Genomic DNA, 21,903 nt, shown 5'->3' with positions numbered 1-21,903 from the left:
GCCTTATGTGAGTAAGGGGGGCGGCCGCCCACCTGCCCTCCCCCCTCTCGTGCGCATGCCTTTGCTAGCAGCGACACACGTTCGAAGAACGTGGTTTTTCAGCCTGGCAAGACGCGAACGAAAACAAGAGTTGCTGCAAGTTCCATAAAGAAAGTGGCATCGCGACGTCGCCGCGCAGCTATAGCTTGCGCTGACACCCGTGGGAGGGGTCAGAGACACCACGCGCATCCCGTCAACGGAACGGCAAATGTTCCACGTATCAGTGGCACTCCGTCCTACGGAGCAAGTAAGTCGTCGCGTGTGCCTATGTCAGCGACGGCGCACGGCGCGTGGCCGCCCCTGCAGCGGCGCGGTAATCAGTCCGGGCTAGGGTTTCACCCGCGGCTTGTCTGTTTGCGTCCGGCGCAAACTTTCCTCGTCGACGCTTTTTCGGATCGCCTTCCGAGGCCTGCGCTTCAGCGACGTCGTCGTCGTGATCGGCGTCAGCTAGCGCGTGGCAAGACCCAGCCAGCCACCGCGCCTGTCCGCCGCCATGGGGTAAGTCACTTGAACTGTGATTACGGATTGAACATCTCGAAGTCGCGTGCTTTCTGTCGATCATAGAACACGAATTCTAATCGCATGGTCTAACGTCTCGAATGAACACGTTATGAGGAATGCCGTAGTGGGAGACTCATAATTTGAGCTTGACCTCTGGGGGATTATTCTTCACCGGGCACCTAAACCTAAGCACAGGACCGCTTTCTTGCACTCCGCCTCATCTGAGTGCGACAGTCGCTACCGGAAACCGAACCCGCGACCTCGTGCGTGGCAGCAGTGCGCTACGTATATAGCTACAGCACCTAGAGGATTCATAAAACATGGATTACAAAGATTTCCGTGAAGGCATATGCGGAAGTACTGTGAACTTCTTCCGCCATCTTGCCTCATCGACGTCTTCGAGCTGCTTGCGGACATGGTCCATACATTGTACAACAGTAATTTATTTTGCTTATTTTACTATCAGGGCCAAAATGCATTACAGATGGTCCATTTGTTACGCCTCTAACTTGCAACACATGGGTGTATTACAAGTAGGATATCATAGGCGCTGCGGCGACATTTCGATGGTTGGCAAATTCAAAAACGCTCGTGAACCAAAAATTTGGGCGCACATGCAAGGTTTCCAGGTGGTCACCGTTAATCCAGACTAGGCCAGTATGGCTTACTTCTTAATCGGATTGTCGTTTTGCCTCGTAAAACTCCGGAGTTGTCGGAGTTGACTTTTTTTTTTTTCATTCGCGTAGAAGGTCGTCTAAGCAACAGAACTTTATAACGTGTTCATTGCAGTGCATCTTAATTGACTAGCGCTGTCACTTGACGTTGTTTTATAAGTGAACGTACTCGTGCGTCTTGCATGAGCAAGCTTGTAATTCGTTTTCCTCTGGGCTAGTGTCTATATATCAGCTGCTGTGAAAAAAAAATATTTTGTTTCGCACGCCTGCTTTATTTCTACGCTGTTCCTTGCGTCTTTCTCCCCTTTTCTACTCCTTGGTGTAGGGTAGCATACTAGAAGCTTCTCATCTGGTTAACCTGTCTTTCCCCTCACTTTATTTCTCTTCTTGAAGTGTCGTAAATATTTGTTTATGCACCTTGTAAGTGTATGTAGATGACAACAGACGAAGAACACAATGCGGGTTCGGAAGAGTCATAACACAAGTGCACTGCTGAAATGTTGCGTGTGAATTGTACTACATCGACCAAGCGATCGGAGATGGCTGTTGGGGGGGGGGGGAGGGGAGGAGGCTATCCTCGTGCAGCGAGGATAGCCTGGAAGCACAGATGCACCCTCCCCCTTTCGAAAAAAAGTGATATCGTGAATACGTTTACGAGTTTATCATCTCGATATATTTAGGACCTTAGAAAAGAAACGGCTACAGCAAAGATAAATTGGTTACTGCGTTACTGCAATGGTTAAAAAAAATCTGGGCAGCTCGCACTAGTGTTGCAAGGCTGGACTAACAGCGGAGCTAGTGGCCGACCTGGATTAATGGCGTGGTCTTAATTAGCACGGTGTTAACTAGCACAACCTTAATAAGGAGGGACCTAATTATCAAGGTCTTAATCAGCAGTCTTAGTGTGATCTTAATTAGCACGGACTTAATCCCCATGCTCACAATCAACACGGTCTGCTGTTAATTAGCACGGACCTAATTAGGCATGGCCTAATTTCCATGACTCTTAATTAGTATGGGCTTAATTAACAAGCTCTTAATTAGCAAGGTCCTCTGTCTCTCTGCTAGCGTGCCTGCGGATTGCCGAATGCCTAAATTAAATTAGCTGCTCTGAGTCTAGCAAGGCTGGGCAGTTTCTTATCTACGCCGGACGGACTACCCAAAAGCTTACCAGCTCCGCTTTAAAGAAACTGTCTACCGTCCTTCATCGCTTTTCTGTTTTGTACCGCATTCGAAAGCATACCGTCTGAAGTGTCCAACCTCGCAGCGGTTTCTCTGGAAAGTGAGTAGAAAATTTTAAAACAGAATTTTTCGATCTGCGTTCGGTCTTCTTCCATTGGTGTGAATACGCCCCACAACACTGGTTGGTGGACGCGATGACGATTGTAGTGCCGGTAAACCGAAAGCACATGTCATTTCTGTAGGATTTCTTTTTTTTCTCTGAACACTAATGCAATGAATGTAACAGTCGTTTTAAGCGCACCATCGGTTAAATGAAGCCTTATTATACGATTACAGAACACTCGTTTTGCTATGATTGCAGTCTATGCGTTTATTTTAGCACTGCTGCCGCAATCTTCCCACAGACGTTTCTGTAACGGTCTTGCAGGCAAACGATGTAACGAAACTCCTGTACTGATGTAGCGATTATAAATGCATGCCTTCACAGCGCAGCACGCGCGAGACATCCTAACGACAGTGCAGCGTAAAGGTACAACCAGCGCGGGGTGTTGAAGCAGACGAACTCGAAAGCGGCGGCGTCGGCAGCGCCGCCAGGCGTCTTTTTGGGCACGTGAGATAAAAAAATACAGCAAAAATTACTTTTTGACGCAATCGAAAGCTGTTTCAAGAGCGGAAAATACACTCTCAAGTTTTACTTGTTTGTTTTTAAGCAAAATAAGTCCACCTGCGTGAATAGTCTGTCACACCTATAGATTGCGGGAATTGCGACCACTTTGCTGTTGGGTGACGCTAGCGGTCATTTTTTCACGGTTTTCAACATCAGATTAAAATTATAATTCTTTTTTTATGGGACGAAAGCGCGCTCGTTGCCGCCGATGTGACGAACGATCTTCTCATTTCCGCCACAATCAAAAATTTTTTTCCGAGCGGTAGACAGTCCCTTTAAACGAACAAATTGGGCAAGGCTAAGAGGGAAAAAAGGAAGCCGCAGAAACGAAACATCGCACTGAGTGCTTGAAACGTGTCCATGTTCGCATTACGTCTATTTCATACACATCTTCTATGATAATTCCTAAAAGATGCCGCACCGCAGCAAGCGCAGGACCTTTGCCAACGACAGCTCGTCAGCGGGCACTTGAAGTGGCGATTGATAAAAAGAAACAATAAAAACAAACACGTGCGCCGTTGGCAGCTCCGTGTCCAAGAGATGCTTGAACTTGCGCTAGCATGTCATTTCTGTCGCAGATGACGCGACAAGTCTGTAGTTCTGTTTTATTATTTTGTTGTAGTGACGGTTTTCATAGCGTCGAAAACTTTCTTTATTTCCAGACTGTCGGTGGCAAAGCACATCTTGTTGCTTGTGTCCCTTCTCGTAGCATGCAGCGCCGCCAGTGGCAATGCAGGTAAGCGCACCTGTCATTTTCGAGTCAAAGGTTCAAAGGCAAAGAAGGGCGTTCAATGTGTGACACTCTGTCCGTTAAAGGGGCCCTGCAGCACTTTTTCAACATAGTCAGAAAATGCTCCAGATCGGTAGTCGAGGCTCCTGAGAACACGCGAGTCAAACGTTATAGCGCAGCACGCGGCCTGGAATTTACACTTAATTCTCAGTCAGCTAGAAATCGTTCCCTCGTTTCCCTATGAACCCAAATGAACGCGCCATGCACCCAAATTAACGGCTATTGGCTGATTTGAGCATCGTGAGCAGCATAGTTACCGTGGCCGCCGTGAGAGGTCGCCACGTGCCCGCGCGCTAGCTCGCGATCACACTGAAAGTAAGCCTCGCGTTCGAAGAAAAAAAAAGTCGCAGATTCACCACAAGGGCGAAGCAATGAATGCGATAGCAACAAATTGTAGTGTTACACGAAGTGAGGCTGGCACCTATTGTTTTGTATCCGATCTCGCGTAACTAGAAAACGCTGGTGTAAGAGAATACGGCCGCTCCAGGGAGCGATGCTCTCCGCACGGTCACTTCGCGTTGAGAGTGCAGCACGTAGAATCGTACACGAGCCGCCTGCTGTGATGGCTTTCGAGATAGCGCGCGCGCCAGTGATCGCGACCGCGCCCTTAGATTCAAAGTCCCCCCCCCCCTCGCGTCTTCGTGTCTTTTAAGGCAGACGGGTGGGGCGTTTCCTGTCTGCTTCGATGGCAGGCCTCCCGAGCGGGGTGATGTTATCACATGCACCCTCCGAGCGACGGAAACGGGCCGGCTCGTTTGAACTCTGCTTCGGCCGCGTTCGTCGCCCTCGCTCGCGCGCTTTTACCCGCGGTAGAACATACAATGCGCGGGGGGATCTTATCAATTTTGACTTCATACCGGAAGTACATGACGGCGACGGCAAAAACCCGTCGAGACTGTCCATATAATTGCCATCGCAATAAAAAGAAAGTGTTCAAGATCATGACGCACGCGTGACGTAACTTCTTTCCCCCTTGTTATCCCTCCCTGCTCAGCTTCCAGCGCGCTCGTCGGGGACGAGAGAACAGACAGAGCAATTATACAGCGTGCGACAAATATCGCTCGTACTTGACGGATTCATAAAAAAATAGCGGCGTCGATTCGTGAAGCAATAAACTCCCTTAATAGTATTGCAGGGCCCCTTTAAGCTTCTGCTGTCCTTTACGGCTTAAGGGCTGCCCATGATCAGAAATTTAGGCTTTATCACAAGGTCACAGTGGCCGCCATCTTTGCTAACGCCGAGAAGCGGCGTGACAGCACGACAGGTGCTTCTTGCGCCGAGCGATAATGTCGAAGGCAGCGAAAATCCAGTGGAAAACCGCCACCGTCAAAAAAAGAAAAAAAAGCTTATATGGTAACGTCACGCGAGAGCTATCCGCATCACTTTGCTGATTCGTTGCAGTGGACGAAGCGGGCGATCGCGCAGAAGACCCTGTAACCGAGCCTTACGCCGCCAAGCAGCTCAACGCTCCTGCCGAACACACGGTCACCGCGGGTTTACAGTCCTGGCCGATGATGCTGTCTCTCCGCTACCGACCGACGGCACTGGCCCGTTAACGGCGGTCGAGAAAAGCCCGCAGGACGAGGAGCCTGCTGAGGGACAGAATGAAGGGTGAATCTTCACTAATGTTGTTTTCAAGTGATTGCCTAGGAACTGAAACAGCGCAGGAAAACAAAGAAACGGCCGAGGCAGCCAAACGAAAGGACAAAGGACCAGCGGTCTGTCCTTTCTTTTGTAGGAACACTTAGCAGGGCAGCACCAAAAGACACGGACAAATGATAGCGGTGCCAGGCCCGTAGCCAGGGGGACGGGGGGGGGGGTCTAGGGGCCCGGGTCCCCCCAAACTCTGACGGAGGGGGTGTTTCACCGAAAATAAATTGTGAAAATGGGTGTTTTTCTAAAATAGTCAAGGCCTTCAGCAAGTAAAACTTCATCCCCCCCCCCTAGAAAAAAATTCCTAGCTACGGGCCTTAAGTGATACACTGAACAGGCGCTTGTCCTGTGTACCACACTTCTTTGTCGTGTCTTCTGGCGCTGCCCTGCTAAGGGTTCTAGAGTGCGCCAATAGGCTCCAAACTCTAAAGTGTCATCTTTCGTTTGGCTGGCTCGGTCGTTCTTTGATATTCTTGCGCTGTTTCAGTTCAAAAACGAGAAAACAGCTTGCCCAATCTTCAACATTAGTATAGTGGTCATGGTGCTCGAACTTCTGACCCACAGGTCGCGGGATCGAATCCCGGCCGCGGCAGCCGCATTTCGAATTAGGCGGAATGCTAGAAGCCCGTGTACTTATTTTTAGGTGCACGTTAAAGAACCCCAGGTGGTCGAAATTTCCTGAGCCCACCACTATGGCGTCTCTCATAATCATATCGTGGTTTTGGGACGTAAAACCCCAACAATAATAATCATCAACTGTCCAGGATAGCATGAATTAGAGACTGGCTACACGTCGGTGGACAGTTTTGGACGGTTTCGAGGAAAGCGGCAGACTGCAGCGGCGTGCACGGTTTGCTGGCCTACACTTACGAAGAGGAGATAAGTATAATAAGGAAATGTAAGCGAAGTAAATAAAAAGCAGTTTGCGAGCACATATGCAGAGGAATGTTCGGGTCGACACTCGCAAGCATTCGTACAGTCCTTAACCCTTTCAGATATGTATATGCATCAAATTTACACAGTATTTCACGGTACTCGATATTCTATTGCAACAAAAATAATTTCTCAATATGTTGATTTACGCGTTTTATAGTAAATAATAACTAAATTGTAATTATACATTTATTTATACGTTAGCCATTTACGCTCTGCTTTTGCACAAAGAGAATAACATCTCAAGCTTGAAATATAATGCAAATTCGTTTGTGGTTATGTTCATTTCGAAGAAAAATTATAGTTTTGACGTGGCTCGCGGAAAGCGGCACGTCGGACGATTCGTCGAACATGCCTTCAGCAAAGAGATGATTTGCAAAAGTACGCTGTATAATCAAGTTAAATGAAGAGACATTTATTAGGTAGGAGGTTCAATTAATACTATAAGCGCAATGTATCTTGCTCTTTCTTAGTCGTTAGTCGACACAACTAGCAAAAAACAAGTGGTGTACCTAATTTTAAAGAAGCGCAATAAAGCTCTTGTGGTCTTGTGCAAGGGTGTCTTGGCCACACTATATAGAGTAAAAAATTACAGAGGCTTCCCACTAGTGGTGCCAAGCCTGAACGAAGAGCAGAGCTGGGTGGTTGGTTGGTTGGTTCCTCAGGGGAATAGCTCAACCCACTACGGGGGATCGGCCATGAAGCGTGCGGCAGTAGAATTTGTGAAAAAAATAAAATAAAAGGAATATGCGAAAAAGATAATTTATAGTGAAGCAAAATTGTTAGGGTAATTTTGATTTTTTCTTTTCTTTTTAATGGAATGTTAATTAAACGAGTGTTAAATAATAAAATTAAATAAATAAGCAATTACAGAAATTTAAGTAAGGGAATGAAATGACATGTTTCTACTTATAATATTAACATGGCAGTCTCTTTGTTTCTTTAATATAAAATGAATATGGCATCATATATGCCCCTCTTCCATTGCCCCAGTGCCGACGCCCCCAGGGAGAGTAATGCCGATGTGGAAAGCTCAAGGCCAAGTTTTTGAAAAGGAACGAAACCAGGCCTGTGTAAATAAAAATTTAGTGACGGTATTCTGCATCGCAGTCTAGTTAACGTTACTTCCGATTGCCTTGTATTACACCATGTGCTATTCCACGGGAACCTAACGTGCTGAAAATATGTATTGTTTAGGACAGAAAATTTGATACGTTCCTCTTGCAGACAAAAATTTTGGAATCGTGCGATCGTGTTATTAGAGGACGGCTTCAGAAGATTTAGGACCGGTCCTTTAAGGGATGCTGCCGCCAGAGTGTCCGCCGCTTCATTTAATATCAGTCCAGTGTGGCCTGGTACCCAAACCAACCGGACGTGCCGTACGTGATTGGGCATATATGAGTAAAGTTCTGTTAGGCAGCTCGACGGCTGTGGTACTGTTAATGCCGTACATACAGACAAGGAATCCGTTAATATAACTGCTGAAGAGATATGTGCTGGGAGTTTCCGCAAAGCAAGAATAATTGCGATTAATTCTGCCTGGAATATTGGCGTGAAGTCGGGCAAACGAAGGGAAAACGACCAATTTAGTGCTGCTGAATAAATTCCCACCCCTGCCTTCTCATCAGTAACAGAAGCATGTGTGGCTATTACTGAATAACTTCCTTGTTTCTCTATATCTTTCTTTCTTTCTTCTCTTTCTCTCTGTTTCTTATTCGTATCTCTTTTTTGTACCTGTTTCTTTCTATTTCTCTCTTTCTATTTTTTCTCTCTCTAGTTCTTTCTCTTTCTCGCTCTTTCTAACTTTAGTTCTGTTTCTTCCCTTTCCTTACTCTCCCTCTCTCTCACCTTCCGTCTCTCTCTTTCTTTGTTTGTCTTTATTTCTCTCTTTCTTTCTCTTTCTGTCTTGCTATCTGTTTTTCTGTCTTTTTCGTGTGTTTCTTTCTATCTCTTTCTCTCTATGTCCTTATTCCCTTTATTTCTCTCTATTTTCCCTTTCTTTGTGTATCGCTTCCTTTCTGCCTCTCTCTTTCCCTCTCTATTTTCTCTTTCTTTCTATCTCTTTCTTCCTCTCCCTCTCTTTCACGTGCTCCGATTCGCCGAGCAGAGTTTTGCGTTTGTCGCCCGCGCCTGCTGTACTCGGTAGTGGGGCTTGCCCAATTCCTGTGGCGCATACCCACCTGAGGAGTTTTGCACGATGGAGCTTCGCTGTGAAAAGCTTCGCTGTGAAAAGCTGTGTGGAAGGTTACGTGATTCGTCGGTCAGAGATTCGGTGGCCCTAAAGAGCAATCGAATACGCGCCGATGGGAAGTTAAACGAAGTCAAGATGTGTCTGTCTGTCCCTTTCGACCACCGCGTGACGCTCGCCATGCTGTTGCGTCCAGCGTACAGGACACCGCGCAGGGAGACATGGCCGTGGCCGAGGAAAGGTCGGGCAGGCCGTACGCCCCTGTGCACAAGGCACCTCCGCACCAACACCACCAGCAGAAACCGTACCAGCACCCACCACCTCCACCACCGCGGCCTCCGCCACCGGCGCCACCTGTGGTACACGCCGTGGCCCCTAAGCAGTGGCCCACGTCCTGTTCCACCCGCACCGCACCATCCCCACCCACCTGCGCCACCTGTAAGTAGGCTCACTTGCCTCAAGCACACGGCAGAATATTCCCCTATAATACGGAATATGTTGCACTCAGTTGAGACGTAGAAATTTAGTGGAAGATCAAAATCACAGCTCCAGAGGGAAACCAGTAGAGTTGTGCTGGGTTTCTGAACAGCCAGAGTTTAAATGGGTCCTGCAACGTCTTTTGTTGCAGGACCCCTTTCGTTGCATGTCTGAACCGAAAGTGGCAGCCAATATGGTGGCAGGAGATTCGTGAGGCAACGGAGCCCGATAGTAACATGCACCTTCATGTGCAGGCATGCTGTCCAAGCTTGTGGTGGCCTCGTTTTCATCACCTTTTGTAGTAAACAGTGCAATACCGCGAGTCCGCGACGTAAACGTCAAATCTCAGGACTACCGTTGTTACTGCACAGTTTCTCGGATCCTCAGTACCTTCGGTTGATAGTACGCTACGTCAGGCCCTCTGCGCATGAGCCACCTCTCCGTGGTATTGCGGTAGAAAGGCTGGGTGATCAAAATTGATAGCATACACTCATAGCATACCCGGGCTCTTTTGAATCATTTAGTAGTATAGCCAGCGCATCACCAACACTAATGCTGAACGAAAAATAATGTCTTTTAGCAGAACTGGTTTACCGTAAGTACGCAACTACCTGAAAACCACTCTATTTACTTCGCCAGCCCGCACGACAGCGTGTACGTCTGGCCCACGTGCCGCATAGCCGTTTACCCGTGCCTCCGCGCTTGCCTTCAGTGTACGGTGCCCACGACGCCGGTGTACTACTGAGTAAGTGTCGACTGCACCAATTAGTGAAATTGCAAGTCGATGTACCGTATTGAGGTCAGCTTAAGCAACCGCTTTCATTCAAGTACCGGAAATTCTAACCACGCCAGAAAGATCGAGCTGACTTTACTCTCACTATTGTACTGCTTGCTGTATTTGTATCTAAGTGACAGCACGCTGGAACACATAAAAAGAGACCAGACGTGGTGTTCTGAAAGAGTTCGCTGGGTGAACTGGTCTATCCCAGCGTGTTAAATGGACAGGACTCAAGAGCTGGGGAACCGGCGCCTCTCGTCACCGCCTAGTATCTAACCCTATCCAACAGTGTGCGCTGAAGTAGACAGTCCAAGTACAGAATTATTATAATGTAACCCCACATCACACGGCACAACACTCAACTCACATACTTATCATGTCGCACGCCGGTTTATAAGACAGATCCATAGACTTAGCCCTGTCTTGCCTCATTATTGTGTCGTCCTGTTTGCGCTGGCCTATCCGGTCTTCAACCGTGGCCTCCGCGATTAGCTCCGGCAGTGCACAGCAATGGTGTGCTGCCGGAATTAATCGCGGAGGCCACGCTTCAACGCCAGTCGCTATGAGGGCGTTGCTGCGATTTCTTAGATAAATCGGACTGACATACACGTTGCGACTGTTCACTGGCAATGCTGGCTCTTGGACAGCACTATTGTCGTGACTTTGTAGTGTCGTCAGTGATTCAAGATACTGCAATTGCGCAACCAGTGTGCAACCCCTCTTCTATTATAGGTCGCAATGCCGAAGCCTCCTCACCAGCATATGAAATTGCCGCCGCCGCCGCCCCCTCCTCCACCTCCACCTCCTCCTCCACCCCCTTACGCTGGTAAGCCAATGGTTGTCCCAGTGCGTCCGGGACATGGCCGGCCGCGCAAGCTGGACAAGGAACAGAAGCGGCTGCTGCCCGTCCGTTGCAACCCGAACGCCCGCTACCGCACGCACGACGGTTCCTGCAACAACCTGCGCTACCCTTGCTGGGGTCGTGCCGGGGAGTCGTACGGACGCCTGCTGAAGCCCGACTACGGGAACGGTGCGTTTCGGCGCCTGACGACAGCGTGCGAGCTCTCATTTACATAGTAGAACACTTAAGCGCGCACAAACAAGGACAGAAGGAGAAGATAACACAAGCGCTTGTGTTGTCATCACCTCCCTCTGTCCGCGTCTCAGCGCGCTTAAGTGTTCTGCTGTGCAATACCAACTCGCCCAAAAATCGGTGCTCTTGCGTCTCGTTTACACGGATAAGAGCAGTCAGCAAGGTGTCGACGATAGTGAGATGATGCCAGACCCATTCTTCCACATGCTTATTATGAAAGAGCTCTACATTTCACGTCTCAAAAGTGCCGACGTCAGTGAGATGTTGGAACGCATATTTTCTCATGTCACCGCCACCGAAGATTCTGCATTTAGGTGCTGAAAATCAATCAATCAATCAATCAATCAATCAATCAATCAATCAATTAATTAATTAATTAATTAATTGTAGCAGGAGCGTAGTCAGGTTGTTATTTTGGGAAGGGAGGGTCCGACTCCAAGAAATGTACGTGGGTCTGTCTTTGTATGTGTGCGCGTATACATCGCACAAAATGCAAAAACTTGGGGATGGGGGAAAAGGGGACGTTCAATCCCCAAACACCACTCTGGCTCCACCTATAGTATATTCATTTGAGCAGTTGGCTTTAGACTTGAAAAACACCCGTACTCGGCGAAAACAGCTCAGTTTCACAGAGTTCACATTGTATGTTTCTTGGCATATGCAGTATCCGGTCTAGCTATCATTTTCGACCTTGCACGGGCAAAGTACGCGGCCCGCATTCAAGTACCCTTTCGTACGGACACCGCTGGACTGAGTAACCGGTACAATACCAATCTTTGTTTGCGCTGCCGTAGTAGAAGAAAAGTCAGGCAGAAGGTCCGTTGGGTAAATTTTTCATGGCGTTTTCCATGCATTTTTGCATGTGTGCCAGTTGTGCGTAGCGCAGTTGTGAAAAGACTTTAGAGAGCCACGCTTTCTCTATGAGAAGTTGAGAACTGGCTACGTATCGCTTCGGGCTCTCACATCATCAGTTTGAAATCTGCTGTGTCTGCGCGTCCTGCTTTCACCTACATGACTTCTCGTATGATGTGTCCCCAGCATTCGTATTTTGCAAGCTTTATTACGGGAATAAGTACTCTTTGATCTGGGGGCAACGTAGGAATGTGGACCAGCCGAAAGGGCGCGTATGGCCGCAAACTGCCCAACCCTAGGCTGGTATCCATGGCGCTGTCCGGCACCTCCTGGCAGTCAAGCGACACGGAGTATAGCTATCACTCGGACCTGATCGTACACTTTGGACAGCTCCTGGCTCACGACCTCACATCGTCCGCTACGTTCACCACCGCCCAGGTGGTCGATGGCAAGGTCACCAAGGCTCGTGAGTGACGCTCTTCTCATCACCTTTTCCTTTTTTTTTACCTTACTCTATAGTATGCATGTTCACAGAGAAGTACGTGTCTGCTGCGCAGTATCTCTGGGACTGGATCTCACCTGAGCTTCTGCGCTGAACGGCTACGCTATTTTTGCAGGCTTATGGTTGCGGAATATATTTGAGGTTTTAAAGGGGTACTGGCACGAAAATTTTCATTTGCCGTTTTTTTTTTGTTAAATAGAAGGCCAAGCCCTCAAGAGCCTATAAAATGTACTGGTAAGCATGAGTGCACCCTGCGAAATTATTTACATGGTTTTAAAAGCTAGATTCGGTTCCTAGCGCACCCTGACGTCGCGACACGGTATGAGCTTCTCGTCACGTGCTTGTACAAGATGCTGTGACGGTTCCACAACCGCCCCGCTCCTTACATATTGCAAACCAGAACATAATATTATTGAACACAACGGCGTGAGCGCACTTCTCAAAACGACATAAGTTATTGATTTTCATCGTCGCAGCGCCCAAGTGCTGCGGTAAGGGCGTTAAGCCTCACCCAGAGTGCTGCCACATCACCATGGATCACAAGGACGAGTTCTATCCCATGGGCCACTGCATGGACATGGTCCGGTCCAGCGCGTACAACTCGAGCCGCACCGCTTGCCCCAGAAACAGTCCAGGTGGGTCCGAGGTCTGCCTGTTTCTTCTTTGCACTATAAATATAACGACAGCTACAATGTTACGACACCGGATTCATTTCGCAGGTCCCACCCTCATGTGAAATACGAATGATCGGTTTCGTGTTTTCACATGCGCGTGTGCCATAGAAGCCTAAAGGTGTCCTGCTTGGTGACAAAACACATACAGCGGAAAGCAGACGCTGCTTCTGTGAAGAGCTCAGCGAAATCTTGCAGTTGTGCGCGCCAAGGAGAGTCTACAAGCGGAGCGCAATGTTGCCACTTTCTCAAGTGCCCTCTCTTCATACGGAGACCCGTCCTCACTCTCTTCGGAGTTGCCGGCAGCTGCTATATGGTGTCATACAGCAGATTGTTGCTATTGGCCGATGACTCGCGATCAATGTCACGACACGCGCTGACGTAGCTGCTTTCCCCCTTTTTTATTCCTCCCTGTCAGTAGCGTAGCCACAACTTGTTTCGGGGGGGGGGGGGGGGTTCAACTATACTTTATGTATGTTCGTGCGTGTCTTTGTATGTGTGCGTGTATATATCGACATGCAAAATTGGAAAAAAAAAAAACTCGGGAGTGTAGCCAGTATATACATGACTATGCTATGCTTTTACCCTCTCCCCTTCTCACCCTCACTTTCCTTCGCATCCCTTGCTATACTGTACTATATATACATGGCTATGATATGCTTTCTTTCTATTTCTTTCTCTCTCTCTCTATTTCCTTCTGTCTCTTCTCTCCCTCTGTTTCTCTTTCTGTCTGTCTTTCTTTCTCTATCTGTATTCTTTTCTCGGTCTCTAGCCCATAGCAACGCAATCATATTGTTCCCACAAATGCTTGTTCTGCTAGCGCGCCTGGATAGCCGAGTGTTTGCGGCGCTTGGCTTCGGACCGTGGGTACGTGGGTTCGAATCACGCCTTGCCAAGAAATTTTATTTCGTTTTCTTTATTTATTCGCGTCGTCCTCTCCACTTCTATTCTCCTCTCCCCTGCTTTCCTTCGTCCAACGCGTTGCTAGGCGACGCAGTGGTGACGTCACCGCTCGGCATGGTTTTTCTGCACACACCGAACGGCCTGAACGTCCGGCTTAAGCAGCTTCGCTGTTGAAAAGCACATAATGACGAGGCCTGCCTTTGACGAGAGAAATGTCTTCCACGCAGGGGATTACAGGGAACAGATAAACGAGGTGACGTCATTCCTAGACGGCAGCGTCGTTTACGGCAGCAGTGAAGAGGAGTCGAAGAAGCTCCGCAGCGACGACGGCAAGGGAGGTAGGTGGCGCACATCGTCACTTAAAGCACTAGCTACTTGGTTGTCCTTTAAGGTGTTGGACATAGCGAACCAAGTATTGTTACGAATTCGACTTCGTTATATCAAGGTCGTGCATTCTGTCGAGACATGATATAAAGTTATGCCAAAGTAACTGTTTCGTCCATTTCAGCCAAGATGAAAGTGGACAAGTCCAGTTTGTACATTCCCAAAGGCCTGCTGCCGCGCAAAAGCGAAGGGGATTGCAACAGCTACATGCCTGGCTGCGACAAGCAATGTTTTATGGCCGGTAAGCTTATCTCTCTTGTGATCGACTGAGTAGTAGTTTCTTGCTACGATAATTACTCGCGGCACACAGTGAAATACAGTTGCATGTTGCGCGTTAAGTTTTAAAGGACTATATAGTTATTCTTGTTTAATCCATACGGTTTCTTCTTGCTGCATTGAGAACTATGTGAATCTCACATTGTGGTGAATTACTACTTTACTTGCCTTGTCATCAAATACGTTCTTACTTCGAATGAAGCGTGTTGTACGCGCAAATTACTCGCGGTTGTTGCTTGGTTGCGTTAAATCATTTGCATCTTTTTTTCCCAAGGCACTATCATACTTTTCCTTCTCCTCTCTCCCTGTCCTCCTGTTCTTTCTTCTCAATCAGGGCCGTAACAAGAAATATTTTTTTCGGGGAGGGGGGATCAACCATACTCTGTTCGTGTGTGCATTTGTATGTGTGCGTGTATATATATATATATATGCAAAACTGAATATTTCAGGAGGGAGGCACTGACCCCCCCTCCTCCGCTGGTTACGCCAATATTCTCAATGCATACATCAGTCGAGTACCCCCTGCTTGCCCCTTACTTGTTACATTACAGAATTAATGTATAAAAAGCATTGCTGGTTGGGGGCCAGTAGCTCGTTAAAGGCGGTGTTCTAGGCCAACTGTGCTCGAGCAGAATATTTTCCGAGGCATTGGCCGTATCCTTTGGTAACGCGGAAAGATATTTGTTCACACCTGTAGTTCTTGAAACACTGCTCTCAGTGACAGCGATTGGTTGTAGTGCTTCTGTGCAACCTTTTGTGCGCGTACTGTGCTCACTCTCCTTTTTTTAAAGCTGACAGTAAGACGTCCGTTAACAAAACACCCCTGCTGCGCCGTTGCTAAAAATAGCCAGGCCGCCGCCGCGCCGAGGAGCCGCCGCCGCCGAGCCGTCCCCATAGCAACCGCCACAGTTTCTTACACCTGGGCTCAGGGATAGCGATTTCAACACATTCAGAGTGACAATTAAGCTTTGCGCGTATTCCGGATCCGCCCGTCGCCGTCCCTTGGCTGCCGCTTCTTCGGCCAAGCACGCTGGATTCAATCGCCGCCGGCGTTATGATTCCCGTGATGCAACACGACAAGCTGAGGATCAACCAGCTTCGCTGTGCTAAACTTTGCCCAACATAGTGCAAACGTCCCGCATTTTTAAAATTCTTTCTATTTCCCATTGACTTATCTCCAGTGTAGGTCAGCAGGCCGGACACTCGTGGTTGACCGCCCTGCCTTTCACTTCTTGACCTCTCTCGATCGCTCTCTGTCTGTCGTCGTGCTTTCTCTATGCTCCTTGTGTGTGGCAGCTTCTACATCAAGCACTACGGAAAGCATGTAGTAGCTATTAACAGCATGGAACAAACATCAAGCTTTCAGACTTCCGTCCATAGTGCACACAGGGTGATGACATTTGATGACGTGCGTGGTCGCTGTGCGCAGGGGACCAGCGCGCGTCGCTGACGCCCGTGATTGCTTCGCTGCAGACGCTTCTGGTGCGCGAGCACAACCACATCGCCGATGAGCTCAAGAAGAAAGGCTGGCCCGACGAGAAGGTCTACAATGTGGCCAGGAAGATGGTCGGCGCCTGCCTACAGGTGGGCCCTCTGCTTTTGCTTGCCGGGCACGGTTCAGATTAGCTATCAGGTGGACATCTTTAGCTTTTCATCCAATGCTCTGTCGTTTGTAGCATCACTACTTCTTCAGTTGAACCGTCAGGAAGCGTATTTACAGATCAAGCTACAAATAAATCTGTGAAGAGAAATTGTCAAATAAGGAAGACCTGACCGTCAAAAAAACTGTTAATTATAATACAATGCGCTGTGTAGTCGCATAAATTTATCATGTTCGGCTTTTCTCCTTTATTGCGGCCTGCCGGGCCGCAGCTTTTTCTTTTTTTTTGACGGAAGGAGGCTATAGCGACTCTAGATACGGAATTATGAATGCGACCTTAGCTAGCGCGCTAGCAAAAAAAAAAAAAAAGAAACAAGTTACCATTTTATTACATTGGCTGTTTCATGAGATGTATCTTTTAGCATCAGCGATTTATGCAGAAACGCCGGGGACACAAGCTGCCAGTATTTCCAAATCAATCAATCAATCAATCAATCAATCAATCAATCAATCAATCAATCAATCAATCAATCAATCAATCAATCAATCAATCAATCAATCAATCAATCAATCAATCAATCAATCAATCGACGTATATGAAACCCAATTAAGAATAATTCAATGTGCAACTGAGCGGCCTAAATTATGACAGGGAGCGGGAGAGTAGCATAAGCTCGACTTCATGCAGTTTCGAGCTACAACGTGTCGCGCACGTGGGAGAGGGCATGGGAAGATGAGCCTTTTGGGCTGAAAAGTACGGTCAGACTTCCACGGGTGCAGAGATGTTACATGGCTGGTACTTGACTTCAACCAGTCTCAAGATAGCTTTGCCGCTCGCCATAAATCGTTCGTGAACTTGCGGGCGACTTGGCTTCATCCAAGTCCGTTCAAGTTTCAAGTCCGCTGCGGGGCTAGCTTGAAACTGACTTCGTGCGTTATAGTGGATGTCGCGCGGCTTAGGAGCCTGTTGTTCGTCACAGCGGATAACAGAGCAGAACAAGTGTTCGAGCTCCTCTCACAATGACCGCTCTGGTCTGTGCTCCCTTTATGTATTTCTTAACACTAGGCTACTTTCGCGGCTACCAAGGTTTCTGCCGGCCGTCCCCTTTGCCCTCCCCTGCGCCCCCTGAAGGAACTCACTTGTAGTGGGTGCATCCCCCCCCTCCCCACACACACACACACACCACCCCTCCCAGTTAAGAAATGTCCTGGTGCCGCCCCTGCTAAAGTAGTTGAGCGGTTTCTTTTGCAACGTCGTCGGAAGTGCCTCTAGAAAGGCAGCTCACAGTCTGAGTCTGAACGTCTATGGGCACATTCACAACTTGACCCCATATCCCATATTGTCCACTGCCATGACTCAGCTACGTATAGCAAACACAAGAACTATAAGATTCACCTAACGAAACTCACTGTAGCGCCGTCTGCGCAGGTCATCACGTACAAGGAGTACCTGCCGCACGTTCTCGGTCCGGGCATCATGGAGGACTACCGGCTGTCGATCCCGACGCCGCACTACTACTACAACGCGACGCTGAACCCGTCGCTGCTAAACCCGTACGCGACGGCCGCCAACCGGGTGTCGCACGCCGCGGTGGGCACCAAGTTCCACCGCGAGGGCCAGAAGTGCTTCCACACGACGCGCGTCTCGTACGACCTGAACACGCTCGACGACTTCTGCAAGCCCAAGACGGACCCCGTGCGTGCGCTCATCATGGGCGCCGCCTACCACAACATGCAGCACCAGGACACCGTCTACAGCAAGGAGGTAAACATAGAGTGTGCTCTAAGACGCCATCTTGGTTGCATGCTTGTGTACTGCTCCACGAAGGCTTGCCGCTATGCAGCCTAGACGGCCTCGCTGAAAAGAAAAGTTAGGGTAGCTTCGCACTGTTGGTACCAAGTCTGAAAGAACGGAGGAGCTGGGCGGCCTTCCTTAGCATACCAGCCAAGCCTAGCCTAGAGATAGCCAGTCAAGCCTAGGTATATGCACATGAGCATAGAGAGGGCCAGTTAAGTCTAGGAAAGCTAAGTTGAGGCTCCCTCTCTCTTTCTTTCTCTTTCCCTTTCTCTCTATTTTTTTCTCGTTCTCTCGCCCATAGCTACGCAATCATACGGTTCCCATAAATGCTTGTTCTGCTAGCTTGCCTGGATAGCCGAGTGGTTTCGACGCTCGCCTGCGCACCGTGGGTAGCCGGGTTCGAACCCCGCCTCGCCAAGATATTTCCGTTTATTTATTTCTTCTCCTACTCCTCCTCCTTTCCTTTTTCTAACGCGTTGCTAGGCGACGGATGGTGTCGTCATCGCTCGGCGAGGTTTTTCTGCGCCCACCGAACGGCCTAAGCTCCGGCGTAAAGAGCTTCGCTGTTAAAAATAATTGCACCTCCCCCACTTCCTTTCACTTTCACAGATCACGAGGTTCCTGTTCGCGAACCCACCGAACCAGTTCGGCAAGGACCTTCTGTCGCTGGACGTGAACCGTGGCCGAGACCACGGGCTGCCATCGTACTTGCACTACCGAGTGCTCTGCGGCTTGAAGCCCGTCTACTCCTTCGACGACTTCAAGAAGGAGAGCAAGTCGTACGACGCCGTGAACAGGCTCAAGGCCGTCTACGGGTACACGATTGTTTAGTGAGCCGAGACGAAACCTTTTGTCGACTGACGGCACAGTGCTCCCATGTATATCTTAGAATCGTGCATCCGTAAGTGCACCACGTCAACTGCAAAGTCGTAGGCGTACCAATAAGCTCCTTTGAAGCGTTATCCATGAAACTCTGAAGTAGTGAGGAAGAAAAAAGAACAAACCCACTTACCTGGGAGAATGTAGCAAGTTTGTTCGAAGGTAAAGCCTATAGAAAGAGATATCGAGATATCGCTTGAGCTTCACGCGAGGCTCCTCCTTCTAACACGCGAAGATGACAGGGTACAATGCAGCGCAGATGACTTCTGTTGCGCAGCAAGAAGCGCGCCATGGCAGAGATCAGGTGCATCACAACGCTGGTGAGATGAGGAACGGTGTACGATGTCGGACTGACTATAATACGACGGCGTTTGTCAGCTTCCAAAGAAATGGCATGATAGCGTAAACTTGACGCCTATTAAGGTATATATGCTCGCAACACGGTGCGCACGGTATGCAGTTAACTCTTCATGAAGTGTATCAACTGCGCTTGTAAACACGGACAAAGACGAGGGAAGGCAGGACGCGTATTTGTCTGTGTTTACTAGCGCAGTTAATAGGCTTTACAATGAATGTGAACCAACTAGCCCGACTTGGTGCTCTACTTCAAGAAGTGTCCTAGTGCGTGTGCGCGCAAAGCATGTCAGCAGCTCTGACATTCTTCTGTTCAAGCGTAGGTTGTTATGAGTTGCAGATCTCGGTAGTGGCGTTGTCGTACGCGCAAAACCCGGCGCCGGCGAGCGTGTACAGAAATGCGGCCCTCGAAGGTGCGCCGGTAAAATGCGTATTTGTATGCGCCGTTTTCCAAAAAAATGATGCTATCTCAATCGTGGGCTTGTCGGCGATCAGCTATTTCTGATGTGACAATCTGATCTTTTATCGAGGTCACTTTGCACTTCACGTTGCCACATTTCATTGTGACCTGAATATGAACGCATGACCTCATGTTCCGGCGCCGGAACGTGACTCATTAGGCATGATGCCAACTCACGCCATGCCAGTTACCAATCAGAGCCGTTTCGCTTCCGCCGCGGATAGGAAGAAAGTAAGAAATAGGTACATGCCAAGCATCGCTTGCCTCCATTTTCTCGATAGGGTAAGGGCTCCTGACTTTTGCGTCTTGCAATTATAATGACAGCACTGTAGATGAGTCGAGCCGAACCGTGAACTAGGTGGTCTCGGTTACGTCAGGAACTACTTCGAGGACCTGGACTTGATTGCTGGTCTGGCGCTGGAGACACCCGTGCACGGCTCCTTCTACGGGCCCACCACGCTGTGCATCTTGGGAGAGGAGTACTACCGGATCAAGTACGCGGACCGCTTCTGGTTCGAGAACCTCTACCACCCGGGGGCCTTCAGCAAGGGTGCGTGATTTTTGGCTTCATACGCTTCATGGCTTTCTGCAGGTGTCCGAAAGAGGCAATGAAAACTGACTAGTGCAATGTAGGAGTATTGGGAAACCAGGTGAAAACGTTGCAGAACTTGTTAGTTGTCCTACCACCTAGGTCCTCCGTGGCTGACTGGTTGATTCATGGACATTAACGTCCCAAAGAAGCTGCCGAGTAATCAGAATTAACGCCGTATGAACTAAGTTCTGTATTAACTTCACCGTTCCCTCATGAAGTCACTTGGCCTTGGTGGTGTTCGTTCATTATTTTTGCCATTGCAAATGACGATGTCGAAGGAAGACAAACAACTGGGTTGCACGTTAGAACACTGTCAATAAATAGTACGGGGCAAGAGGAACCCATGCAACTGTAGGCAGACGAGCATTCTTGCAATTCGTTTCATCCAAGCGAGGTTGCCGCGATCAGGAATCGTACCTGCGACCTGCTCAGCAGCTACACCATAGCTGCTGAGCAGGAGTCACCATGGCGGATTATTATATTACTACATAAGCTGACACGCTGTGTGTGATTAAAGCCCGCTATATGGTGACAAAAAAAGAGAACTAAAACAGCTAACAGGAATGATTTCTGGTTTTCTTAAACCGTTGCTTGTTGTCTGTCAATTCGATAGTTCGAAGACAATGATCATTTAAAAGATAATGCTGTGTAGGACAAGTGAGTAGAAGGAGGACACTTCACGATGGGTTAATGTTACAGGCCACAGTCAATTGCCACACTCTCACAGCAAGGTATCACTGATCATCTTTTTGAACTTCTTGAGCAGAACAAGTCCAGGACATCGCCAAGGTGACGCTGGCAACTCTCATCTGCCGCAACACGGATGTGGAGTACGTACAGCCGAACGTCTTCAAGATGGCCGGGTCTGTATTACGTATGTCCTACGCTTTCCACGAGTGCGCTGTACGCTTGTGAGAGAGCGTACAAATCGCACCCGTCATTGTACCCGTTACGATAACTGTTATTTTCTGCCATGCTTGCCTTTACAGCGCAGGCAACGCAAAGGTCAGCTGCAAGACCATCTTGGCGAAGACCGACTACGACTACAATCTGTACAAGTAGCCAAAATAAAGAAAGAAAACGACCAAGGCAATAAACTCATTGCGTATAGGATGCAATTCTTAAAGCTGCTCATACGGCAGATCTTTCAGTGGTAAGATGGCATGGACAACAAGCAAGATTTCTTAGTAGAATGATCTTAGAAAAAGATACATGACAATCAGCCATGCAGACACAAGGCTCACAAAACATTTTTTTGTTTTGTGTTTATTATCCTGGTTTTGCTGATAAAGAATTTCATTATCTGCTGTTCACACAAGCATACGACCGTCTATAATGTAATAATATTGGGTTTTACGTGCCAAAACCACGAAATGGTTCTCATGCACGCCGTAGTGGAGGGCTCCGAAAATTTGGACCATCTGGTGTTCTTTAACATGCACGGATATCGCAAAGTGCCTCTAGCATTTCGACTCCACCGAAATGCGACCGCCGCGGCTGGGATCGAACCCGTGGCTTTCGTGTCAGCAGCATGGGCGTCCGCAGGATTTTGTCTCGTGGGGGGGGGGGGGGGGGGTGCAAACTCGTGTTTCATAGTGCCTGGGTGTGAAGGGGAGCGCTGGTATGGCTAGAGGGGCGGATGGGTCAAGTGCCCCTT

General features: G+C 48.6%; 1 protein-coding gene across 1 annotated transcript; it reads left to right on the top strand.

Moving 5' to 3' along the window:
• The first annotated feature begins 353 nt into the window (after positions 1 to 353).
• Positions 354 to 21,321, top strand: LOC119389612 (peroxidase). Its single transcript, XM_037656961.2, has 15 exons — positions 354 to 537; positions 3,726 to 3,799; positions 5,255 to 5,464; positions 8,824 to 9,065; positions 10,615 to 10,912; positions 12,075 to 12,293; positions 12,806 to 12,964; positions 14,131 to 14,241; positions 14,412 to 14,528; positions 15,993 to 16,147; positions 17,593 to 17,928; positions 18,571 to 18,776; positions 20,032 to 20,204; positions 21,013 to 21,109; positions 21,236 to 21,321. Exons 3-15 carry the CDS (start codon positions 5,458 to 5,460, stop codon positions 21,306 to 21,308), a joined length of 2,193 nt encoding a protein of 730 aa, XP_037512889.1. The 5' UTR covers positions 354 to 537; positions 3,726 to 3,799; positions 5,255 to 5,457; the 3' UTR covers positions 21,309 to 21,321.
• Positions 21,322 to 21,903: the final 582 nt, after the last annotated feature.

Source organism: Rhipicephalus sanguineus, chromosome 4 (assembly GCF_013339695.2).
Source record: "Rhipicephalus sanguineus isolate Rsan-2018 chromosome 4, BIME_Rsan_1.4, whole genome shotgun sequence".
Lineage (NCBI taxonomy): Eukaryota > Metazoa > Arthropoda > Arachnida > Ixodida > Ixodidae > Rhipicephalus > Rhipicephalus sanguineus.
The sequence above is the reverse complement of the archived record's forward strand: the minus strand, read 5'-3'. Positions and strand labels throughout refer to the sequence as shown.